This window comes from Bombina bombina, chromosome 2, assembly GCF_027579735.1.
Source record: "Bombina bombina isolate aBomBom1 chromosome 2, aBomBom1.pri, whole genome shotgun sequence".
Classification (NCBI taxonomy): Eukaryota; Metazoa; Chordata; class Amphibia; order Anura; family Bombinatoridae; genus Bombina; species Bombina bombina.
In genome coordinates this window covers 1,166,869,276-1,166,895,563 of record NC_069500.1, presented here as the reverse complement: position 1 = coordinate 1,166,895,563, position 26,288 = coordinate 1,166,869,276, and the positions used below count along the sequence as shown (strand labels likewise).

The 26,288-nt window shown below is 40.3% G+C and overlaps 1 protein-coding gene across 1 annotated transcript in view; it reads right to left on the bottom strand.

Annotated features, from left to right (window-relative positions):
- The window catches only part of NEIL3 (nei like DNA glycosylase 3), a 328,972-nt gene that overhangs the window by 251,705 nt on the left and 50,979 nt on the right, over positions 1 to 26,288 (bottom strand). Inside the window, exon 3 of the mRNA XM_053703856.1 lies at positions 21,868 to 22,002. Within this exon, the coding sequence (XP_053559831.1) occupies positions 21,868 to 22,002 (135 nt within the window). The remainder of the gene's footprint in view (positions 1 to 21,867; positions 22,003 to 26,288) is intronic.

The following is a 26,288-nucleotide window of genomic DNA, read 5'->3' as shown; positions in this document are numbered from 1 at the left end:
TTCTCCTGCTTGATTCTGGCAACCAGATGCGGGAGGAGAGGAAACGGTGGAAAAACATAAGCCAGATTGAAGGACCAAGGCGCTGCTAGAGCATCTATCAATACCGCCTTGGGATCCCGGGACCTGGACCCGTAGAGAGGAAGTTTGGTGTTCTGACGGGACGCCATCAGATCCAACTCTGGGGTGCCCCATAGCTGAGTCAGCTGGGCAAATACCTCCGGGTGGAGTTCCCACTCCCCTGGGTGAAAAGTCTGACAACTTAGAAAATCCGCCTCCCAGTTGTCTACTCCTGGGATGTGAATTGCTGAGAGATGGCAGGAGTGATCCTCCGCCCACCTGATTATTTTGGTTACTTCCGTCATTGCTAGGGAACTCTTTGTTCCCCCCTGATGATTGACGCAAGCTACAGTCGTGACGTTGTCCGACTGAAATCTGATGAATTTGGCCGCCGCTAGTTGAGGCCATGCCTGAAGAGCGTTGAATATCGCCCTCAGTTCCAGAATGTTTATCGGTAAAAGAGTTGCTTCCCGAGACCATAAGCCCTGAGCTTTCAGGGAGTCCCAGACCGCACCCCAGCCTAACAGACTGGCGCCGGTCGTTACGATGATCCACTCTGGCCTGCGGAAACATATTCCTTGAGACAGGTGATCCTGAGACAACCACCAGAGAAGAGAATCTCTGGTCTCCTGGTCCAACTGAATTTGAGGAGACAAATCTGCATAATCCCCATTCCACTGTTTGAGCATGCATAGTTGCAGTGGTCTGAGGTGTATCCGAGCAAAAGGGACTATGTCCATTGCCGCAACCATTACTCCGATTGTCTCCATGCACTGAGCCACAGATGGCCGAGGAATGGAATAAAGAGCTCGGCAAGTAGTTAAGAGTTTTAGCTTTCTGACCTTCTTCCGAAATATTTTCATTTCTACTGAGTCTATCAGGGTTCCTAGGAATGAAACTCTTGTGAGGGGGTGAGAGAACTCTTTTTGATGTTCACCTTCCACCCGTGAGACCTCAGAAAGGCCAATACAATCTCCGTGTGAGACTTGGTTCTTTGGAAAGTTGACGCCTGAATTAAGATGTCGTCTAGGTAAGGCGCCACTGCTATGCCCCGCGGTCTTAGAACCGCCAGGAGGGACCCTAGCACCTTTGTGAAAATTCTGGGAGCAGTGGCCAACCCGAAAGGAAGAGCCACAAACTGAAAATGCTTGTCCAGAAAGGCGAACCTGAGAAACTGGTGATGATCTTTGTGGATAGGAATGTGCAGATACGCATCCTTTAGATCCACGGTAGTCATATATTGACCCTCCTGGATCATTGGTAAGATTGTCTGAATGGTCTCCATCTTGAATGATGGGACTCTGAGGAATTTGTTTAGAATTTTGAGATCCAGGATTGGTCTGAAAGTTCCTTCTTTTTTGGGAACCACAAACAGGTTTGAGTAAAACCCCAGTCCTTGTTCTGCAATTGGAACTGGGTGGATCACTCCCATTGTATGTAGATCTTCTAAACAGCGTAAAAACGCCTCTTTCTTTGTCTGATCTGTAGACAGACGAGAAATGTGGAACCTTCCCCTTGGAGGAGAGTCCTTGAATTCTAGAAGGTATCCCTGGGCTACAATCTCTAATGCCCAAGGATCGTGTACATCTCTTGCCCAGGCCTGAGCGAAGAGAGAGAGTCTGCCCCCTACTAGATCCGGTCCCGGATCGGGGGCTACCCCTTCATGCTGTCTTGGTGGCAGCTGCAGGCTTTTTGGCCTGTTTACCCTTATTCCAGCCCTGGTAAGTTTTCCAGTTTGCCTTGGGCTGTGAAGCGTTACCCTCTTGCTTTGCAGCCGGAGAGGATGAAGCGGGGCCGTTCCTGAAATTGCGAAAGGAACGAAAATTAGCTTTGTTCTTTGTTTTAAAGGCTTTGTCCTGAGGGAGAGCATGGCCTTTTCCCCCGGTGGTATCTGAAATAATCTCTTTCAATTCAGGCCCGAATAGGGTCTTCCCTTTGAAAGGAATGTTCAAAAGCTTGGATTTAGACGACACATCGGCCGACCAGGACTTTAGCCATAGCGCCCTGCGCGCCAAAATGGCGAAACCTGAATTTTTTGCCGCTAACTTAGCTATTTGGAAAGCGGCGTCAGTGATAAAAGAATTAGCTAGCTTTAGAGCCTTAATTCTATCCATAATTTCCTCATATGAGGTCTCCGTCTGGAGCGAGTCTTCCAGCGCCTCAAACCAGAAAGCAACTGCAGTAGTTACAGGAATAATGCAGGCAATAGGTTGGAGAAGAAAACCTTGTTGAACATAAATTTTCTTAAGTAAACCCTCTAATTTTTTATCCATAGGGTCTTTAAAAGCACAACTGTCTTCAATTGGTATGGTTGTGCGTTTAGCTAGTGTAGAAACAGCCCCCTCCACCTTAGGGACCGTCTGCCACGAGTCCCGCATGGGGTCAGATATGGGGAACATTTTCTTAAAAACAGGAGGGGGGTCAAAAGTGACACTGGCCTATCCCACTCCCTAGTAACGATATCCGCAATCCTCTTAGGGACCGGAAACGCATCCGTGTAAACAGGGACCTCTAGGTACTTGTCCATTTTACACAATTTCTCTGGGATCACCAAAGGGTCACAGTCGTCCAGAGTAGCTAATACCTCCCTAAGTAAAACACAGAGGTGTTCTAGTTTAAATTTAAAAGCCAATGCATCTGAATCTGTCTGGGGAGGAACCCTTCCTGAATCAGAGACTTCTCCCTCAGACATCAAACCCCTCGCTCCCACTTCAGAGCGTTGTGAGGGTATATCGGATAAGGCTACCAAAGCGTCAGAATGCTCATAATCTGTTCTTAAAACGGAGCTATCACGCTTTGCAGGTAACACGGGCAGTTTAGATAAGAAGGCTGTAAGAGAATTATCCATGACTGCCGCTAAGTCTTGTAATGTAAAAGGGTTAGACGCACTAGAGGTACTAGGCGTCGCTTGCGCGGGCGTAACTGGTTGTGACACTTGGGGAGAGGCAGACGGGCTACCCTCGTTACCTTCAGTCTGAGAATCATCTTGGGCCACATTCTTAAGTGCAACAATATGATCTTTAAAGTGTATAGACATATCAGTACAAGTGGGACACATTCTGAGAGGGGGTTCCACCATGGCTTCTAAACACATTGAACAAGGATTTTCCTTAGTGTCAGACATGTTTAACAGACTAGTAGAGTACACAAACAGGCTTGGAATCACTTTAATCAAATAAAAAACATAATTTATGCTTACCTGATAAATTTATTTCTCTTGTAGTGTATCCAGTCCACGGATCATCCATTACTTGTGGGATATTCTCCTTCCCAACAGGAAGTTGCAAGAGGATCACCCACAGCAGAGCTGCTATATAGCTCCTAAACTCACTGCCATATCCAGTCATTCAACCGAAACAAGAAGAGAAAGGAGAAACCATAGGGTGCAGTGGTGACTGTAGTTTAATTAAAATTTAGACCTGCCTTAAAAAGGACAGGGCGGGCCGTGGACTGGATACACTACAAGAGAAATAAATTTATCAGGTAAGCATAAATTATGTTTTCTCTTGTTAAGTGTATCCAGTCCACGGATCATCCATTACTTGTGGGATACCAATACTAAAGCTAAAGTACACGGATGATGGGAGGGACAAGGCAGGAACTTAAACGGAAGGAACCACTGCCTGTAGAACCTTTCTCCCACAAAACAGCCTCCGAAGAAGCAAAAGTGTCAAATTTGTAAAATTTTGAAAAGGTGTGAAGCGAAGACCAAGTCGCAGCCTTGCAAATCTGTTCAACAGAGGCCTCATTTTTAAAGGCCCAGGTGGAAGCCACAGCTCTAGTAGAATGAGCTGTAATCCTTTCAGGGGGCTGCTGTCCAGCAGTCTCATAGGCTAAGCGTATTATGCTCCTAAGCCAAAAGGAGAGAGAGGTTGTCAAAGCTTTTTGACCTCTCCTCTGTCCAGAGTAAACGACAGGGCAGATGTTTGACGAAAATCTTTAGTAGCCTGTAAGTAAAACTTCAAGGCACGGACTACGTCCAGATTATGCAAAAGACGTTCCTTCTTTGAAGTAGGATTAGGACACAATGATGGAACAACAATCTCTTGATTGATATTCCTGTTAGAAACCACCTTAGGTAAAAACCCAGGTTTGGTACGCAGAACTACCTTGTCTGAATGAAAAATCAGATAAGGAGAATCACAATGTAAGGCAGATAACTCAGAGACTCTTCGAGCCGAGGAAATAGCCATCAAAAACATTACTTTCCAAGATAAAAGTTTAATAGCAATGGAATGAAGGGGTTCAAACGGAACTCTCTGAATTACTTTAAGAACCAAGTTTAAGCTCCACGGGGGAGCAACAGTTTTAAACACAGGCTTAATCCTAACAAAATGCCTAGACGTCTGGAACTTCTGCCAGACGCTTGTGCAAAAGAATAGACAGAGCAGAGATCTGTCCTTTTAAAGAACTAGCTGATAAGCCTTTGTCCAAACCCTCTTGGAGAAAGGACAATATCCTAGGAATCCTAACCTTACTCCATGAGTAACTCTTGGATTCACACCAATAAAGATATTTACGCCATATCTTATGGTAGATTTTCCTGGTGACAGGCTTCCAAGCCTGTATTAAGGTATCAATGACTGACTCGGAGAAGCCACGCCTTGATAGAATCAAGCGTTCAATCTCCATGCAGTCAGTCTCAGAGAAATTAGATTTGGATGATTGAAAGGACCTTGTATTAGAAGGTCCTGCCTCAGAGGCAGAGTCCATGGTGGAAGAGATGACATGTCCACTAGGTCTGCATACCAGGTCCTGCGTGGCCACGCAGGCGCTATCAGAATCACCGATGCTCTCTCCTGTTTGATTTTGGCAATCAGTCGAGGGAGCAGAGGAAACGGTGGAAACACATAGGCCAGGTTGAAGAACCAAGGAGCTGCTAGAGCATCTATCAGCGTTGCTCCCGGGTCCCTGGACCTGGATCCGTAACAAGGAAGCTTGGCGTTCTGGCGAGACGCCATGAGATCCAGTTCTGGTTTGCCCCAACGATGGACCAGTTGAGCAAACACCTCCGGATGGAGTTCCCACTCCCCCGGATGAAAAGTCTGACGACTTAGAAAATCCGCCTCCCAGTTCTCTACTCCTGGGATGTGGATCGCTGACAGGTGGCAAGAGTGAGACTCTGCCCAGCGAATTATCTTGGAGACTTCTGACATCGCTAGGGAACTCCTGGTTCCCCCTTGATGGTTGATGTAAGCCACAGTCGTGATGTTGTCCGACTGAAATCTGATGAACCTCAGTGTTGCTAACTGAGGCCAAGCTAGAAGAGCATTGAATATTGCTCTTAACTCCAGAATATTTATTGGGAGGAGTTTCTCCTCCTGAGTCCACGATCCCTGAGCCTTCAAGGAGTTCCAGACTGCGCCCCAACCTAGAAGGCTGGCATCTGTTGTTACAGTCGTCCAATCTGGCCTGCGAAAGGTCATACCCTTGGACCAATGGACCCGAGAAAGCCACCAGAGAAGAGAATCTCTGGTCTCTTGATCCAGATTTAGTAGAGGGGACAAATCTGAGTAATCCCCATTCCACTGACTTAGCATGCATAATTGCAGCGGTCTGAGATGCAGGCGCGCAAATGGCACTATGTCCATTGCCGCTACCATTAAGCCGATTACTTCCATGCACTGAGCCACTGACGGGCGTGGAATGGAATGAAGGACACAGCAAGCATTTAGAAGTTTTGATAACCTGGACTCAGTCAGGTAAATTTTCATCTCTACAGAATCTATAAGAGTCCCTAGGAAGGAGACTCTTGTGAGTGGTGATAGAGAACTCTTTTCTACGTTCACTTTCCACCCATGCGACCTCAGAAACGCCAGAACTATCTCTGTATGAGACTTGGCAATTTGAAAGCTTGACGCCTGTATCAGGATGTCGTCTAGATACGGAGCCACCGCTATGCCTCGCGGTCTTAGAACCGCCAGAAGTGAGCCCAGAACCTTTGTAAAAATTCTCGGGGCAGTGGCCAACCCGAAGGGAAGAGCTACAAATTGGTAATGCCTGTCTAGAAAGGCAAACCTTAGGAACCGATGATGATCTTTGTGAATCGGTATGTGAAGGTAGGCATCCTTTAAGTCCACTGTGGTCATGTACTGACCCTCTTGGATCATGGGTAGGATGGTCCGAATAGTTTCCATTTTGAATGATGGAACTCTGAGGAATTTGTTTAAGATCTTTAGATCCAAGATTGGTCTGAAGGTTCCCTCTTTCTTGGGAACCACAAACAGATTTGAATAAAATCTCTGTCCTTGTTCCGTCCGCGGAACTGGATGGATCACTCCCATTACTAGGAGGTCTTGCACACAGCTTAGGAATGCCTCTTTCTTTATCTGGTTTGCTGATAACCTTGAAAGATGAAATCTCCCTTGTGGAGGGGAAGCTTTGAAGTCCAGAAGATATCCCTGAGATATGATCTCCAACGCCCAGGGATCCTGAACATCTCTTGCCCACGCCTGGGCGAAGAGAGAAAGTCTGCCCCCCACTAGATCCGTTTCCGGATAGGGGGCCGTTCCTTCATGCTGTCTTGGGGGCAGCAGCAGGCTTTCTGGCCTGCTTGCCCTTGTTCCAGGACTGGTTAGGTTTCCAGGCCTGTCTGGAATGAGCAACAGTTCCCTCTTGTTTTGAAGCGGAGGAAGTTGATGCTGCTCCTGCCTTGAAATTTCGAAAGGCACGAAAATTAGACTGTTTGGCCTTTGATTTGGCCCTGTCCTGAGGAAGGGTATGACCCTTGCCTCCAGTAATGTCAGCAATAATTTCCTTCAAGCCAGGCCCGAATAAGGTCTGCCCCTTGAAAGGAATGTTGAGTAATTTAGACTTTGAAGTCACGTCAGCTGACCAGGATTTAAGCCATAGTGCCCTACGCGCCTGGATGGCGAATCCGGAATTCTTAGCCGTTAGTTTAGTCAAATGAACAATGGCATCAGAAACAAATGAGTTAGCTAGCTTAAGCGTTCTAAGCTTGTCAATAATTTAATTCAATGGAGCTGTATGGATGGCCTCTTCCAGGGCCTCAAACCAGAATGCCGCCGCAGCAGTGACAGGCGCAATGCATGCAAGGGGCTGTAAAATAAAACCTTGTTGAATAAACATTTTCTTAAGGTAACCCTCCAATTTTTTATCCATTGGATCTGAAAAAGCACAACTGTCCTCAACCGGGATAGTGGTACGCTTTGCTAAAGTAGAAACTGCTCCCTCCACCTTAGGGACTGTCTGCCATAAGTCCCGTGTAGTGGCGTCTATTGGAAACATTTTTCTAAATATAGGAGGTGGGGAAAAGGGCACACCGGGTCTATCCCACTCCTTGCTAATAATTTCTGTAAGCCTTTTAGGTATAGGAAAAACGTCAGTACACACCGGCACCGCATAGTATCTATCCAGCCTACACAATTTCTCTGGAATTGCAACTGTGTTACAGTCATTCAGAGCAGCTAATACCTCCCCAAGCAATACACTGAGGTTCTCAAGCTTAAATTTAAAATTAGAAATCTCTGAATCAGGTTTCCCCGAGTCAGAGATGTCACCCACAGACTGAAGCTCTCCGTCCTCATGTTCTGCATACTGTGATGCAGTATCAGACATGGCTCTAACAGCATTTGCGCGCTCTGTATCTCTCCTAACCCCAGAGCTATCGCGCTTGCCTCTTAATTCAGGCAATCTAGATAATACCTCTAACAGGGTATTATTCATGATTGCAGCCATGTCCTGCAAGGTAATCGCTATGAGCGTCCCTGATGTAATTGGCGCCATATTAGCGTGCGTCCTCTGAGCGGGAGGCGAAGGGTCTGACACGTGGGGAGAGTTAGTCGGCATAACTTCCCCCTTGACAGAACCCTCTGGTGATAATTCTTTTATAGATAAAGACTGATCTTTACTGTTTAAGGTGAAATCAATACATTTAGTACACATTCTCCTATGGGGCTCCACCATGGCTTTCAAACATAATGAACAAGTAGGTTCCTCTGTGTCAGACATGTTTAAACAGACTAGCAATGAGACTAGCAAGCTTGGAAAACACTTTAAAACAAGTTTACAAGCAATATAAAAAACGTTACTGAGCCTTTAAGAAACACAAATTTTCCCAAATTTTGAAATAACAGTGAAAAAATGCAGTTACACTAACGAAATTTTTACAGTGTATGTAATAAGTTAGCAGAGCATTGCACCCACTTGCAAATGGATGATTAACCCCTTAATACCAAAAACGGAATAACAAATGAAAAAACGTTTTTTAAACATTCACAACAACTGCCACAGCTCTACTGTGGCTTTTTACCTCCCTCAATACGACTTCTGAAGCCTTTTGAGCCCTTCAGAGAAGTCCTGGATCATGCAGGAAGAAGCTGGATGTCTGTGTCTGTAATTTTTGCTGTGCAAAAAAACGCCAAAATAGGCCCCTCCCACTCATATTACAACAGTGGGAAGCCTCAGGGAACTGTTTCTAGGCAAAATTCAAGCCAGCCATGTGGAAAAAACTAGGCCCCAATAAGTTTTATCACCAAACATATGTAAAAAATGATTAAACATGCCAGCAAACGTTTTAAAATACACTTTTATAAAAGAGTATGTATCTCTATTAATAAGCCTGATACCAGTCGCTATCACTGCATTTAAGGCTTTACTTACATTACTTCGGTATCAGCAGCATTTTCTAGCAAATTCCATCCCTAGAAAAATATTTTAACTGCACATACCTTATTGCAGGAACCCTGCACGCTATTCCCCCTCTGAAGTTACCTCACTCCTCAGAATATGTGAGAACAGCAAAGGATCTTAGTTACTTCTGCTAAGATCATAGAAAACGCAGGCAGATTCTTCTTCTAAATACTGCCTGAGATAAACAGTACACTCCGGTACCATTTAAAGATAAACTTTTGATTGAAGAAATAAACTAAGTATAAAACACCACAGTCCTCTTACAACCTCCATCTTAGTTGAGAGTTGCAAGAGAATGACTGGATATGGCAGTGAGGGGAGGAGCTATATAGCAGCTCTGCTGTGGGTGATCCTCTTGCAACTTCCTGTTGGGAAGGAGAATATCCCACAAGTAATGGATGATCCGTGGACTGGATACACTTAACAAGAGAAAACACAATTTGAAAAAAAACGTTACTGTGCCTTTAAGAGATAAAAAGAGCACACAATTTTACAAAACGATGAAAAATGCACCAATCTTTCTGAAATTTTCACAGTATGTAGCTAAAGCCTTAATAAGATTGCACCCCAAGTTTCAAAACGATTAACACCTTAATGCCCAAACCGGAGCAGCCTAAAGCCAACACCTGGTTAAATCACTACAGCACCTTGCCACAGCCTTGCTGTGGCCCTATCTTCCCTTAGGGATCAGATTTGGGGGAATATAGCTTCTTTTAGGCCCTCAAACATCAGCAGGACCCTCCATGTGAAACAGCATGAACTTATCTGCAATTCTAAGTGCGCATCTGAGTCCTAGTAAATCACTCCTAAGTGACTAAAAAACAGCCATGTGGTAATAACCCCAGAAAAAAACCAAAAGGGCTTTCAAAGTGTCTTGCAAAACGATTTTTCCTTAGCCAAACAATCGATTGCCCTGAATAAGTGTCAACCAGTATATTAGCCCTATTATGTAAGCATTCAATTCCTTACTAAGTCTGTGAACATAGCTTACCCTCCCCACATGGGGATCTTGTCAGTCTTCTAGCATTATCTCAGTCTTGTCTAGAAATAATTGACTGAACATACCTTATTGCAAATCACCCTGCAAACTGTTCCCCCCAACTGAAGTTTTCTGGTACTCCTCAGTCCTGTGTGGGAACAGCAGTGGATTTTAGTTACAACATGCTAAAATCATTTTCCTCTCAGCAGAAATCTTCATCACTTTTCTGCTAGAGAGTAAATAGTACAAACCGGTACCATTTAATATAACAAACTTTTGATTGAAGATAATAAAACTACAATTCTAACACCACATTCACTTTACACTCCCAAGAGAGACCCTAGTGCTTAGAGTCAGCAAAGAGAATGACTGGGGGTGGAGCTAGAGGGGGAGCTATATGGACAACTTTGCTGTGTGCTCTCTTTGCTACTTCCTGTAGGGAATGAGAATATCCCACAAGTAAAGGATGAATCCGTGGACTGGATACACCTTGCAAGAGAAAAGCGTTCGATAAACTAATTTGGGATCATTTAATGTATGCTTTGAAAAAAATAAAGTATATGGGAAATACATTTATAAATTTGATTAAAGCTGTAGCACCAACAGCAAGAATTATAATAAATGGAGAAATCTCTAACATAATAAATCTACATAAGTTAACAAGACAAGGATGCCCCTTGTCATCCATATTGTTTAATCTGACAACTGAGCTCTTAGCAATATGGATCAGGAAATATATAAAGGGCATACATATAGCAGGGATAAATTCAGAGATTTAGCATTATATATGCTGATCATCTGATACTCTTTATAAATAAATAAAAAAAGAATACAATATCCCAAGTATAATTAAAGTACTGAACGATTTTGAATCTTTTTCTGCTTTTAAAAGGTTAATAAAGCAAAATCCGAAATTGTATGGTTAAAAAAAAAATGAAGGCTTAGGAAATAATTAAGGTTTTAAAGAAAAAATACTTTAAAGTATCTTGATATTAAAATCTATATAAATCCCTATAAATGGCATGATTTGAACATAAAAGGACATAATAGAAGATATGGTTGAAAACTTCAAATGTTCGAAAAAATACTGAAGCACAAGAACTGGCGATAATTTTTAATACCCTGAGAGCTTTGCAAAAAATTGTAACCTGTTAAAACCTAAAATAAAGTTACTCTTTTTCTATCAATACAAGGTAATATTACATTTATTCCAGGATAAACCTGTTCATTTTTTTTCAACTTTTGAAGGAAAATGGGATAAAGTTAAGGCATACCCTGGATCAATCAGGAATGATTAAAACTTCACAATTTACAGGTTAACCAGCAACCATTTTTTTCTCATCTACAAATTAGGAATTATGTTAATGAGCCGTTTATGCATTAAGAGATTCAAATAGAATTCGGTAAAATCAATGAGTTTATTATGTTCTGGCAAAAAAAGTAAAAGGAAACCTAAGAATTTACAGACAGTTCATAGAAATAGATCTGGATAAAATATTCAAAATATTCAAATGCTCTTATTGGTCCAAATTGGTAACCAAGTAAATAAAAATAGAAAATATTCAGAAACTTATTAAGAGTACTGAACTCTACTTTATCAGCAGAACTACGATAATCACATTTTAAAATATTACATGTAGCATATTACACCCCGGATATATTTAAAAGATTGTATAAAATCGAGGAGAAAAGCCGTTATAAATGTAGTTTTGGATTAGAAATTGCAATGCCTTGTCCAAAATGTACCAGAAGACCAACAAAGATATATATTGAAACCTTTTAAAAATTCAAATAAAATAGAATTAGAAAGGCTATATGGAAATGTATCTATATAATAATTCTGTATTGCTATATGTTTGTTGGTGGTGAGGTAGACACAAGATAATAAATGTTAGACAATACATTTTGGATATATAAATCTGAGAAAGTTAATCATTGCTTGATTTAATTCTAAAGTCCTTTAATAGAAATAAGAAAGTTAAAAATCGGACGATAGTAGAATGTAGGCATTTGGAATTATGTTGACTGCTATGAGTAGAATTTCATTAAGAAATTGAAGATAATTAACGGTATAGAAGAGGATCATATTTTTTTCTGTTTTTGTAGTTTTTAATGCTTATATTACATTCCAGGTATTTCTAATGGCATCTAAAATGTTAAGAACTTAATGTATTTATGTTATGACCATGTGTTTTGATCTAATGTAACGGAATCTTCTGTTTTCTTTGCTCTTTTTTCTTTCATTGAGTATGATCAAATGTCATTTGATAAAAAGGTGAACAATGAAAGACTTCACAAAATATATTAGTAATGGTCAAACGATCATTAAATGCACAATGCAATTTCTTAATTTAGTTGTATCAATAGTATCAAAACACTTTTCTTTTAAAATTTGTTTCTGAATATTCTGTTTATTGATGATGTCTATAAAAACAACAATTGGGTATGTTGCTGATAAAGACAATTAGTACAGGTACAAATCCCCCAATCTGGAATTCCAGAATCCAAACAATCTGAAATACAAAACTTTTTAATTAATATTTTTTAAATACAATTATCAAAAATAGTAGTATACCCCCTCTATAACTCAAAATATTTTCTGCCTGTGTCTTCTGTTTTTTGTGTTCTAAAATGCAAATAGCCCATATGTATTAAAAACAACAAATATTACCTTTCTGATTACAGTGCTGTATTCTCTTTCCGATGATACTATGTATACAAAAGTATTGGAAATAACATAAAAAACAGAATTTATGCTTACCTGATAAATTACTTTCTCTTCAGTCCACGGATTCATCCTTACTTGTGGGATATTCTCAATCCCTACAGGAAGTGGCAAAGAGAGCACACAGCAAAGATGTCCATATAGCTCCCTTCAGGCTCCGCCCCCCCCAGTCATTCGACCGACGGTTAGGAGAAAAAACATAATTTATGTAAGAACTTACCTGATAAAATCATTTCTTTCATATTAGCAAGAGTCCATGAGCTAGTGACGTATGGGATATACATTCCTACCAGGAGGGGCAAAGTTTCCCAAACCTCAAAATGCCTATAAATACACCCCTGACCACACAAACAAATCAGTTTAACAAATAGCCAAGAAGTGGGGTGATAAGAATAAAATTGCGAAGCATAAATATAAGTAATTGGAATAATTGTGCATTATACAAAAAAATCATAACCACCACAAAAAAGGGTGGGCCTCATGGACTCTTGCTAATATGAAAGAAATGAATTTATCAGGTAAGTTCTTACATAAATTATGTTTTCTTTCATGTAATTAGCAAGAGTCCATGAGCTAGTGACGTATGGGATAATGACTACCCAAGATGTGGATCTTCCACGCAAGAGTCACTAGAGAGGGAGGGATAAAATAAAGACAGCCAATTCCGCTGAAAATAATCCACACCCAAAAATAAAGTTTAAATCTTATAAAGAAAAAAACTGAAAATATAAGCAGAAGATTCAAACTGAAACAGCTGCCTGAAGTACTTTTCTACCAAAAACAGCTTCAGAAGAAGAAAACACATCAAAATGGTAGAATTTAGTAAAAGTATGCAAAGAAGACCAAGTTGCTGCTTTGCAAATCTGATCAACCGAAGCTTCATTCCTAAACGCCCAGGAAGTAGAAACTGACCTAGTAGAATGAGCTGTAATCCTTTGAGGCGGAGTTTTACCCGACTCGACATAAGCATGATGAATTAAAGATTTCAACCAAGATGCCAAAGAAATGGCAGAGGCCTTCTGACCTTTCCTAGAACCGGAAAAGATAAATAGACTAGAAGTCTTTCTGAAATTCTTAGTAGCTTCAACATAATATTTCAAAGCTCTAACTACATCCAAAGAATGCAATGATTTCTCCTTAGAATTCTTAGGATTAGGACATAATGAAGGAACCACAATTTCTCTACTAATGTTGTTAGAATTCACAACCTTAGATAAAAATTTAAAAGAAGTTCGCAACACCGCCTTATCCTGGTGAAAAATCAGAAAAGGAGACTCACAAGAAAGAGCAGATAATTCAGAAACTCTTCTGGCAGAAGAGATGGCCAAAAGGAACAAAAACTTTCCAAGAAAGTAATTTAATGTCCAATGAATGCATAGGTTCAAACGGAGGAGCTTGAAGAGCCCCCAGAACCATATTCAAACTCCAAGGAGGAGAAATTGACTTAATGACAGGTTTTATACGAACCAAAGCTTGTACAAAACAATGAATATCAGGAAGATTAGCAATCTTTCTGTGAAAAAGAACAGAAAGAGCAGAGATTTGTCCTTTCAAGGAACTTGCAGACAAACCTTTATCCAAACCATCCTGAAGAAACTGTAAAATTCTCGGAATTCTAAAAGAATGCCAGGAAAAATGATGAGAAAGACACCAAGAAATATAAGCCTTCCAGACTCTATAATATATCTCCCTATATACGGATTTACGAGCCTGTAACATAGTATTAATCACAGGGTCAGAGAAACCTCTTTGACTAAGAATCAAGCGTTCAATCTCCACACATTTAAATTTAAGGATTTGAGATCCTGATGGAAAAAAAAGACCTTGCGACAGAAGGTCTGGTCTTAACGGAAGAGTCCACGGTTGGCAAGAGGCCATCCGGACAAGATCTGCATACCAAAACCTGTGAGGCCATGCTGGAGCTACCAGCAGAACAAACGAGCATTCCTTCAGAATCTTGGAGATTACTCTTGGAAGAAGAACTAGAGGCGGAAAGATATAGGCAGGATGATACTTCCAAGGAAGTGACAATGCATCCACTGCTTCCGCTTGAGGATCCCTGGATCTGGACAGATACCTGGGAAGTTTCTTGTTTAGATGAGAGGCCATCAGATCTATTTCTGGAAGTCCCCACATTTGAACAATCTGAAGAAATACCTCTGGGTGAAGAGACCATTCGCCCGGATGTAACGTTTGGCGACTGAGATAATCCGCTTCCCAATTGTCTATACCTGGGATATGAACCGCAGAAACTAGACAGGAGCTGGATTCCGCCCATACCAGAATTCGAGATACTTCTTTCATAGCCAGAGGACTGTGAGTCCCTCCTTGATGATTGATGTATGCCACAGTTGTGACATTGTCTGTCTGAAAACAAATGAACGATTCTCTCTTTAGAAGAGGCCATGACTGAAGAGCTCTGAAAATTGCACGGAGTTCCAAAATATTGATCGGTAATCTCACCTCCTGAGATTCCCAAACCCCTTGTGCTGTCAGAGACCCCCACACAGCTCCCCAACCTGTAAGACTTGCATCTGTTGAAATTACAGTCCAGGTCGGAAGAACAAAAGAAGCCCACTGAACTAAACAATGGTGATCTGTCCACCACGTCAGAGAATGTCATACAATCGGTTTTAAAGATATTAATTGAGATATCTTTGTGTAATCCCTGCACCACTGGTTCAGCATACAGAGCTGAAGAGGTCGCATGTGAAAACGAGCAAAGGGGATCGCGTCCGATGCAGCAGTCATAAGACCTAGAATTTCCATGCATAAGGCTACCGAAGGGAATGATTGTGACTGAAGGTTTCGACAAGCTGATATCAATTTTAGACGTCTCTTGTCTGTCAAAGACAGAGTCATGGACACTGAATCTATCTGGAAACCTAAAAAGGTTACCCTTGTCTGAGGAATCAATTAACTTTTTGGTAAATTGATCCTCCAACCATGATCTTGAAGAAACAACACAAGTCGATTCGTCTGAGATTCTGCTAAATGTGAAGACTGAGCAAGTACCAAGATATCGTCCAAATAAGGAAATACCACAATACCCTGTTCTCTGATTACAGACAGAAGGGCACCGAGAACCTTTGTTAAAATTCTTGGAGCTGTTGCTAGGCCAAACGGTAGAGCCACAAACTGGTAATGCTTGTCTAGGAAAGAGAATCTCAGAAACTGATAGTGATCTGGATGAATCGGAATATGCAGATATGCATACTGTAAATGTTATTGTAGACATATAATGCCCTTGCTGAACAAAAGGCAGGATAGTCCTTACAGTTACCATTTTGAATGTTGGTATCCTTACATAACGATTCAACTATTTTTAGATCCAGAACTGGTCTGAAGGAATTCTCCTCCTTTGGTACAATGAAGAGATTTAAATAAAACCCCAGCCCCTGTTCCAGAACTGGAACTGGCATAATTACTCCAGCCAACTCTAGATCTGAAACACAATTCAGAAATGCTTGAGCCTTCGCTGGGTTTACTGGGACACGGGAAAGAAAAAATCTCTTTACAGGAGGCCTTATCTTGAAGCCAATTCTGTACCCTTCTGAAACAATGTTCTGAATCCAAAGATTGTGAACGGAATTGATCCAAATTTCTTTGAAAAAACGTAATCTGCCCCCTACCAGCTGAGCTGGAATGAGGGTCGCACGTTCATGTGGACTTGGGAGCTGGCTTTGGTTTTCTAAAAGGCTTGGATTTATTCCAGACTGGAGATGGTTTCCAAACTGATACCGCTCCTGAGGATGAAGGATCAGGCTTTTGTTCCTTGTTGTGACGAAAGGAACGAAAACGATTATTAGACCTAAATTTACCTTTAGATTTTTTATCCTGTGGTAAAAAAGTTCCTTTCCCTCCAGTAACAGTTGAGATAATAGAATCCAACTGAGAACCAAATAATTTATTACCCTGGAAAGAAAGGGAAAGCAAAGTTGACTTAGAAGACATATCAGCATTCCAAGTTTTAAGCCATAAAGCTCTTCTAGCTAAAATAGCTAGAGACATATACCTGACATCAACTCTAATGATATCAAAGATGGCATCACAAATAAAATTATTAGCATGTTGAAAAAGATTTTTGCGCTAAAGCTTCTAACCAAAAAGTTGAAGCTGCAGCAACATCCGCTAAAGATATAGTAGGTCTAAGAAGATTACCTGAACACAAGTAAGCTTTTCTTAGAAAGGATTCAATTTTCCTATCTAAAGGATCCTTAAAGGAAGTACCATCTGCCGTAGGAATAGTAGTACGCTTAGCAAGAGTAGAGACAGCCCCATCAACCTTAGGGATTTTGTCCCAAAACTCTAATCTGTCAGATGGCACAGGATATAATTGCTTAAAACGTTTAGAAGGAGTAAATGAATTACCCAAATTATTCCATTCCCTCGAAATTACTTCAGAAATAGCATCAGGGACAGGAAAAACTTCTGGAATAACTACAGGAGATTTAAAAACCTTATCTAAACGTTTAGATTTAGTATCAAGAGGACTAGAATCCTCTATTTCTAATGCAATTAGGACTTCTTTAAGTAAAGAACGAATAAATTCCATTTTAAATAAATATGAAGATTTATCAGCATCAACCTCTGAGACAGAATCCTCTGAACCAGAAGAACCATTATCAGAATCAGAATGATGATGTTCATTTAAAAATTCATCTGAAAAATGAGAAGTTTTAAAAGACTTTTTACGTTTACTAGAAGGAGGAATAACAGACATAGCCTTCTTAATGGATTTAGAAACAAAATCTCTTATGTTATCAGGAACACTCTGAGCATTAGATGTTGACGGAACAGCAACAGGTAATGTAACAGTACTAAAGGAAAAATTATCTGCATTAACAACAGCTGGAGGAACAGATACCATAAGTTTACAGCAGATACACTTAGCTTTGGTAGATCCAGCACCAGGCAGCGATTTTCCAGAAGTATCTTCTGACTCAGTGTCAACGTGGGACATCTTGCAATATGTAATAGAAAAAACAACATATAAAACAAAATTGATCAAATTCCTTAAATGACAGTTTCAGGAATGGGAAAAAATGCCAGTAAACAAGCTTCTAGCAACCATAAGCAATAAATAATGAGACTTAAATAATGTGGAGACAATAGTGACGCCCATATTTTTTTTAGCGCCAAAAAAGACGCCCACATTATTTGGTGCCTAAATGCTTTTGGCGCCAAAAAAAGTCAAAAATGACGCAACTTCCGGCGACACGTATGACGCCGGAAACAGAAATTGTTTTTGCGCCAAAAAAGTCAGCGCCAAGAATGACACAATAAAATGAAGCATTTTCAGCCACCGCGAGCCTAACAGCCCACAGGGGAAAAAAGTCAAATTTTAAGGTAAGAAAAAATTGATTTATTCATATGCATTATCCCAAATATGAAACTGACTGTCTGAAATAAGGAATGTTGAACATCCTGAGTCAAGGCAAATAAATGTTTGAATACATATATTTAGAACTTTATAAAAAAGTGCCCAACCATAGCTTAGAGTGTCACAGAAAATAAGACTTACTTACCCCAGGACACTCATCTACAAGTTGTAGAAAGTCAAACCAGTACTGAAACGAAAATCAGTAGAGGTAATGGTATATATAAGAGTATATCGTCGATCTGAAAAGGGAGGTAAGAGATGAATCTCTACGACCGATAACAGAGAACCTATGAAATAGACACCGTAGAAGGAGATCATTGAATTCAAATAGGCAATACTCTCCTCACATCCCTCTGACATTCACTGCACGCTGAGAGGAAAACCGGGCTCCAACCTGCTGCGGAGCGCATATCAACGTAGAATCTAGCACAAACTTACTTCACCACCTCCATAGGAGGCAAAGTTTGTAAAACTTATTTGTGGGTGTGGTGAGGGGTGTATTTATAGGCATTTTGAGGTTTGGGAAACTTTGCCCCTCCTGGTAGGAATGTATATCCCATACGTCACTAGCTCATGGACTCTTGCTAATTACATGAAAGAAAGGAGAACCATAGGGTGCAGTGGTGACTGTAGTTATTGTAAATTAAATTTGAACCTGACAAATATCAGGGCGGGCCGTGGACTGAATACACCTGTAAGAGAAAGCAATTTATCAGGTAAGCATAAATTCTGTTTTCTCTTACTTGGTGTATTCAGTCCACGGATTCATCCTTACTTGTGGGATACCAATACCAAAGCAATAGGACACGGATGAAGGGAGGGAACAAGTCAGGTAACCTAAACGGAAGGCACCACTGCTTGCAAAACCTCTCTCCCAAAAATAGCCTCCGCAGAAGCAAAAGTATCGAATTTATAAAATTTGGCGAATGTATGCAGTGAAGACCAAGTCGCTGCCTTATAAATCTGTTCAACAGAAGCCTCATTCTTGAAAGCCCATGTGGAAGCCACAGCTCTGGTGGAATGAGCTGTAATTCGTTCAGGAGGCTGCTTACCAGCAGTCTCATAAGCCAATCGGATGATGCTTTTCAGCCAGAATGACAGAGAGGTAGCAGTCGCTTTCTGACCTCTCCTCTTACCAGAATACACAACAAACAAGGATGATGTTTGTCTGAAATCTTTAGTCGCTTTTAAATAGAACTTTAAAGCACAAACCACATCAAGATTGTGCAACAGTCGTTCCGTCTTAGAAACTGGATTAGGGCACAGAGAAGGAACAATGATTTCCTGGTTAATATTCCTATTAGAAACCACCTTTGGAAGGAAACCAGGTCTAGTACGCAAAACAACCTTATCTGCATGGAACACCAGATAGGGTGAATCACACTGCAAAGCAGACAATTCTGAAACTCTTCGAGCAGAAGAAATAGCTACTGTAGAGCGGTGTCAGTGATAAAAGAATTAGCCAGCTTTAGAGCATGAATTCTATCCATGACCTCGTCGTATGAAGTCTCCCTCTGGAGCGACTCCTCCAGGGCCTCGAACCAAAAAGCCGCTGCAGTAGTTACCGGAATAATGCAGTCAATTGGTTGAAGCAGAAAACCTTGCTGAACAAAAATTTTCTTCAGCAATCCTTCCAATTTTTTATCCATAGGATCTTTGAAAGCACAACTGTCCTCTATTGGTATAGTTGTACGCTTGGCCAGTGTTGAAACAGCCCCCTCTACCTTAGGGACCGTCTGCCACGCGTCCCGCCTAGGGTCGTTTATGGGGAACATTTTCTTAAAGATAGGTGGGGGAACAAAGGGTGCACCTGGTCTCTCCCACTCCTTAGTCACAATATCCGCCACCCTCTTTGGGATCGGAAATGCCTCAGTGTATACAGGGACCTCTAAAAATCTGTCAATTTTACACAATTTTTCTGGGACCACCATGGGGTCACAATCATCCAGCGTAGCTAAAACCTCCTTAAGCAGGACGCGGAGGTGTTCCAGCTTAAATTTAAATGCTAAGGAATCTGACTCTGCCTGCTGAGAAACTTTTCTTGTGTCAGAAATTTCTCCCTCAGACAGCCCTTCCCTCACTGCTACCTCTGAGTTTTGTGAGGGTACTACAGATAAATTATCCAAAGCTTCAGATTGCTCATCTTCTGCATTTAAAACGGAGCTATCGCGCTTTCTTGGAAAAACTGGCAGTTTGGATAAAAATGCTGCAAGGGAATTATCCATTACTGCTGCTAATTGTTGTAAAGTAACAGGGGCCAATGCGCTAGAGGTACTAGGCATCGCTTGCGCGGGCGTAACTGGTGTAGACACGTGGGGGGAGGAAAAAGGACTATCCTCATTACCCTCCGTTAAGGAATCATCTTGGGCAGCATTTTTAATTGTCACTGGATGATCTTTAAAATGCTTAGATGTTTTTGCACACTTTAAACATAAAATGCAATAGGGGTACTGCCATGGCTTTTGAACATAAAGAACAAGGTCTATCTGAAGGCTCAGACATATTTGACAGACTCAGACAACACTAAAATATTGAAAAAAATACTTTTTGAAAAAAATGTTACTGTCTCTTTAAATAATAAAAGGCACACACTTTTTTACCAAATCATCAAAAAACATCCGATCTTAATGAAATTTTCACCACATGATCCTAATGCCTTGAAATGATTGCACACAAATTTTCAAATCGTTTAACCCCTTAATGCCCAAACCGGAGCAAAATGAAGTAAACACCCAGTTTTACCCACTACAGTACGATGCCACAGTCTTTGCTGTGGCTTTACCTTCCTTTAGGGTTATTTGCAGGTGTAAATTAAGCCTCCTGTACGCTAAAGGCTCTGCACATGAAGCTGCATGGAGCTGTGTTGCAAATCAACTGCGCAATTGAGGCGCGAAAATGAGGCCCCCTCCTCCATTACTCCAGAGTTATGGTGCCTTTCTGAGTCAGATTAGCTGTCTTACAAAATGCCAGGCGTAAAAAAAGTCCCAAAAAAAGTGTTTCCAACGTCTAAAACGCTTAATAAATATAAGATTACCTTAATAAAGTAATCGATTTAGCCCATCACAGTGTCTGTCAGTATTAAAGCCCTTAACTGAAGCCATCATTCTATACTGTGTCTTAGAAAATGGCTTACCTTCCCTCATGGGATTTCTGTCAGTCTTCTAGCACTACCAGGTCTTGTTAGAAAAAATGACTGAACGTACCTTAAGCAGTATAAGCCTGCAAACTGTTCCCCCCAACTGAAGTTCTCCTGTACTCAACAGTCCTGCGTGGGAACAGCAATGGATTTTAGTTACAACATGCTAAAATCTTTTTCCTCTCAGCAGAAATCTTCATCACTTTCTGCCTCAGAGTAAATAGTACAAACCGGCACTATTTTAAAATAACAAACTCTTGATTGAAGAAATAAAAACTACAAATCTAACACCACATACTCTTTACCCTCCCGTGGAGATGCTACTTGTTAGAGCGGCAAAGAGAATGACTGGGGGGCGGAGCCTGAGGGGAGCTATATGGACAGCTTTGCTGTGTGCTCTCTTTGCCACTTCCTGTAGGGATTGAGAATATCCCACAAGTAAGGATGAATCCGTGGACTGAATACACCAAGTAAGAGTAACTACCTTTAGGTTACATTTATAAGCTGTATTATGACATGTAAATATTGCCTAAATGATAGAAGCTATTGTTGTTTACACTTGGTTCTATCCCCTCTCGGAACTGTCCCATTTTACAGATGCAAGTATTCCGAAATCCAAACCTTTTCCGGTCCCAAGCAGTTTGGATAAAGACTTTTCTACATGTATATGCAACTCCTCTGATACAAAATCTCCTTCATAAAATTCATAATTAAAACTATTAACAACAATTGGTTATTTTCTTAAATATTTTTTATAATCGAATTAGCAAACCAGATTACAAAAGAGACACTTCATATGGTTACTTTGGCACACCTCAAAGAAATTTCCAAACCAAGCTTTTCAATATTTATTTTTGTTGCTTAAAAAAGTCAGCATTACTCTATGCTATACTGTATCAAAACAACCCTTTTACAAAAGACAAGTTAAGATTTACCTAATATCTACTGTTGAGTCATAGAAACAAATCGAATCCTTCACAAGCTGAATTTCTAAAACTGCTGGAAGTGCACTTTTGTCCTTTTTGTCAATTGGATTGATCCGCATTGACCCATTCATTCCAAAGTGTACCCTAGGAAATTACAATAGGTTAATGATTTAGTATTGGCATCACACAAAAGACAAGAAAATTAGCGAAAAACAAAAAACACAATAGATCAGACAGAATGCACCTCATTTACCTGAGAATACTCAAATTTCTATATTTATTAAAGGGACATGGTACACAAGATTTGCCTTTGCATAAATGTTTTGTAGATGATCCATTTATATAGCCCATCTGGGAGTGTTTTTGTAAAAAACATAAATTTATGTAAGAACTTACCTGATAAATTAATTTCTTTCATATTGGCAAAAGTCCATGAGCTAGTGACGTATGGGATATACAATCCTACCAGGAGGGGCAAAGTTTCCCAAACCTCAAAATGCCTATAAATACACCCCTCACCACACACACAATTCAGTTTAATGAATAGCCAAGTAGTGGGGTGAAAAAATAAGGAGTAAAAAAGCATACAAAAAGAGGAACTGGAAATAGAATTGTGCTTTTTATACAAAAATCATAACCACCATAAAAAGGGTGGGCCTCATGGACTCTTGCCAATATGAAAAATGAATTTATTAGGTAAGTTCTTACATAAATTAGGTTTTCTTTCATGTAATTGGCAAGAGTCCATGAGCTAGTGACGTATGGGATAGAAATACCCAAGATGTGGGAGACCACAGAAGAGTCACTAGAAAGGGAGGGATAAAATAAAAAAAAGCTATTTCCGCTGAAAAAAAATTAAATCCACAAAAAAAATAAGTCTTATGATTTAAGTTTTTTTCTTGAAATTTATGTGAAATTTATAAGCAGAAGAATCAAACTGAGACAGCTGCCTGAAGAACTTTTCTACCAAAGACCGCTTCAGAAGAAGCAAATACATCAAAATGGTAACATTTTGTAAATGTATGCAAAGAAGACCATGTTGCTGCTTTGCAAATCTGATCAACAAAGCTTCATTCTTAAAAGATCACGAAGTGGAGACTGATCTAGTAGAATGAGCTGTAATTCTCTGAGGCGGAGACTGTCCCGCCTCCAAATAAGCCTTGTGAATCAAAAGCTTTAACAAAGATGCCAAAGAAATGGCAGAGGCTTTCTGACCTTTCCTAGGACCAGAAAAAACAACAGACTAGAAGTTTTCCTGAAATCTTTAGTAGCTTCGACATAATATTTCAAAGCTCTTACAACAGCCAAAGAATGTAAAGATCTTTCAAGAGTATTCTTGGGATTAGGACACAAGGAAGGAACAATTTCCCTACTAATGTTGTTAGAATTCACAACCTTAGGAAGAAATTGAAACGAAGTCCACAAAATAGCCTTATCCTGAAGGAAAATCAAAAAAGGAGACTCACAAAAGAGAACAGGCAATTCAGAAACTCTTCTAACTGAAGAGATAGCCAAAAGAAACAACACTTTCCAAGAAAGTAGTTTAATATCCAAAGAATGCATAGGCTCAAAAGGAGGAGCCTGCAAAGCCATCAAAACCAAATTAAGACTCCAAGGGGGAGAGATTGATTTAACAACAGGCTTGATACGAACCAAATTCTGAACAAAACAGTGAATATCAGGAAGTTTAGCAATCTTTCTATAAAATAAAACAGAAAGAGCAGAGATTTGTCCCTTCAAGGTACTTGCAGACAAACCTTTATCCAAAGCATCCTGAAGAAACTGTAAAATTCTAGGAATCCTAAAAGAATACCAAGAGAATTTATGAGAAAAACACCATAAAATATAGGTTTTCCAAACCCAATAATAAATCTTCTTTGAAACAGACTTACGAGCCTGTAGCATAGTATTAATCACTGAGTCAGAGAAACCTCTATGACTAAGCACTAGGCATTCAATTTCCATACCTTCAAATTTAGCGATTTGAGATCCTGATGGAAAAACAAAACAGTCCTTGAGACAGAAGGTCTGGCCTTAAAGGAAGCGGCCAAGGTTGGAAACTGGACATCCGGACAAGACCTGCATACCAAAACCTGGAAGGCCATGCTGGTGCTATCAGAAACACATGCGATTGTTCCAATAGGATCTTGGAGATCACCCTTGGAAGAAGAAATAGAGGAGGAAAAATGTAAGCAGGTTGGACGAACAAGAGAGGCCCCTTGAATAATCCAATGATGGTCTAACCACCAGGACAGAGAGAGTTGAATGTGGGGATTAAGTATATCAACTGTGATATCCGAGTATAAACCCTGTAACATTGATTCAGAATACAAAGCTGCAGAGGTCTCATATGAAAACAAGCAAAAGGGATCGCGTCCGATGCTGCAGTCATGAGACCTAAAACTTCCATGCACATAGCCACTGAAGGGAATTATCAAGACTGAAGGTTTCGACAGGCAGAAATTATTATCGGTTCTTGTCTGTTAAAAGACAGAGTCATGGACACTGAATCCATCTTGAAACCTAAAAAGGTGACCCTTGTCTGAGGAATCAAGGACCTTTTTGGTAAATTGATCCTCCAACCATGTCTTTGAAGAAACAACACTAGTTGATTTGTGTGAGATTCTGCAGAACGTAAAGACTGAGCAAGTACCAAGATATTGTGCAAATAAGGAAACACCGCAATACCCCGCTCTCTGATTACAGAGAGTAGGGCACCGAGAACCTTCAAAAAGATTCTTGGAGCTGTTGCTAGGCCAAATGGAAGAGCAACAAACTGGTAATGCTTGTCTAGAAAAAGAGAATCTCAGAAACCGATAGTGGTCTGGATGAATCGGAATATGAAGATACGCATCCAGAGGACATGTAATGACCTTGCTGAACAAAAGGCAGAATAGTCCTTATAGTCACCATCTTGAAAGTTGGGACTCTTACAAAATGATTCAAAAACTTTAGATCCAGAACTGGTCTGAAAGAATTTTCCTTCTTCGGGACAATGAATAGATTTGAATAAAAACCCAGACCCTATTCCAGAATTGGAACTGGTACAAATTACCCCTGAAAGCTCTAGATCTGAAACACACTTCAGAAAGGCCTGAGCTTTCACAGGATTTGTTGGAACGCGAGAGAAAAAAAAAAATCTTCTCGCAGGAGGTCTTATTTTGAAACCTATTTGATACCCCCGAGAGACAATATTCTGAATCCAATGATTCTGAACGGAACCTGCCAAAACTTCTTGAAATATTTTCAATCTGCCCCTCACCAGCAGAACTGGATCGAGGGCCGCACCTTCATGCCATCTTGGGGGGCTTGCTTTGGTTTCTTGTAAGGTTTGGATTTATTCCAACTCGAGGATGGCTTCCAATTGGAGCCAGAGTCTTTAGGGGAAGGAGTGGTTTTCTGTTCTCTTTTCTGACAAAAGGAACGAAACCGATTAGAAGCTTTAGATTTGCCTTTGGAATTTTTATCTTGAAGCAAAAAAAAACTTCCTTCCCCCCAGTAATAGTGGAAATAATAGAATCCAACTAGGAACCAAACAAATTATTACCCTGGAATGATAGATATGTAACCTAGATTTAGATACCATTTCAGCATTCCATGATTTGAGCCATAAAGCTCTTCTAGCTAAAAAAGCCAAAGACATAGATTTAACAATAATCTTGATATCATCAAAAATAGCATCACAAATAAAATGTAATTTTAAAGCAAACGAACAATGCTATGCAAATCAGAGTCTTTTTCCTGTTGTGCTAAGCTATCAAACCAAAAAGTTGGATGTAGCCGCAACATCAGCCATCGAAATGGCAGGTCTGAGCATATAGCCAGAATACAAATAAGCTTTCCTTAGATAAGATTCAATCTTCCTATCTAAAGGATCATTAAAAGAGGTACTATCTTCCATAGGATTAGTAGTACGTTTAGCAAGAGTAGAAATAGCCCCATCAACCTTAGGGACTTTCTCCCAAAACTCTAATTTAGCCACTGGCAAAGGATAAAAACTTTTTAAACCTTGAAGAAGGAACAAAAGTACCAGGCTTAGACCATTCCTTAGCAATCACATTAGAGTAGCATCAGGAACAGGAAAACCCTCAGGAGGTTTATAGACAGAATCTAAAGGTTTACTGGGATTTATTAAAAAGAGGACCAGACTCCTCAATAACCAAAGTTATTAACACTTCTTTTAACAAAGAACGAATATACTCAATCTTAAAAAGATAAGATGATGTATCAGTGTCAATGTCTGAAATAGGATCTTCTGAGTCAGAGAGATCCTAATTAGAGGAGGATATATGAGTATGTTGCGGGTCATTACAAATTTCATCAGAATTATGAGAAGTTTTAAAAGACCTTTTATGTTTATTTGAAGGCGGTATAGCAGCCATAGCCTTCTGTATCGCATCAGCAATATAATTTTTCATATCAACAGGGAT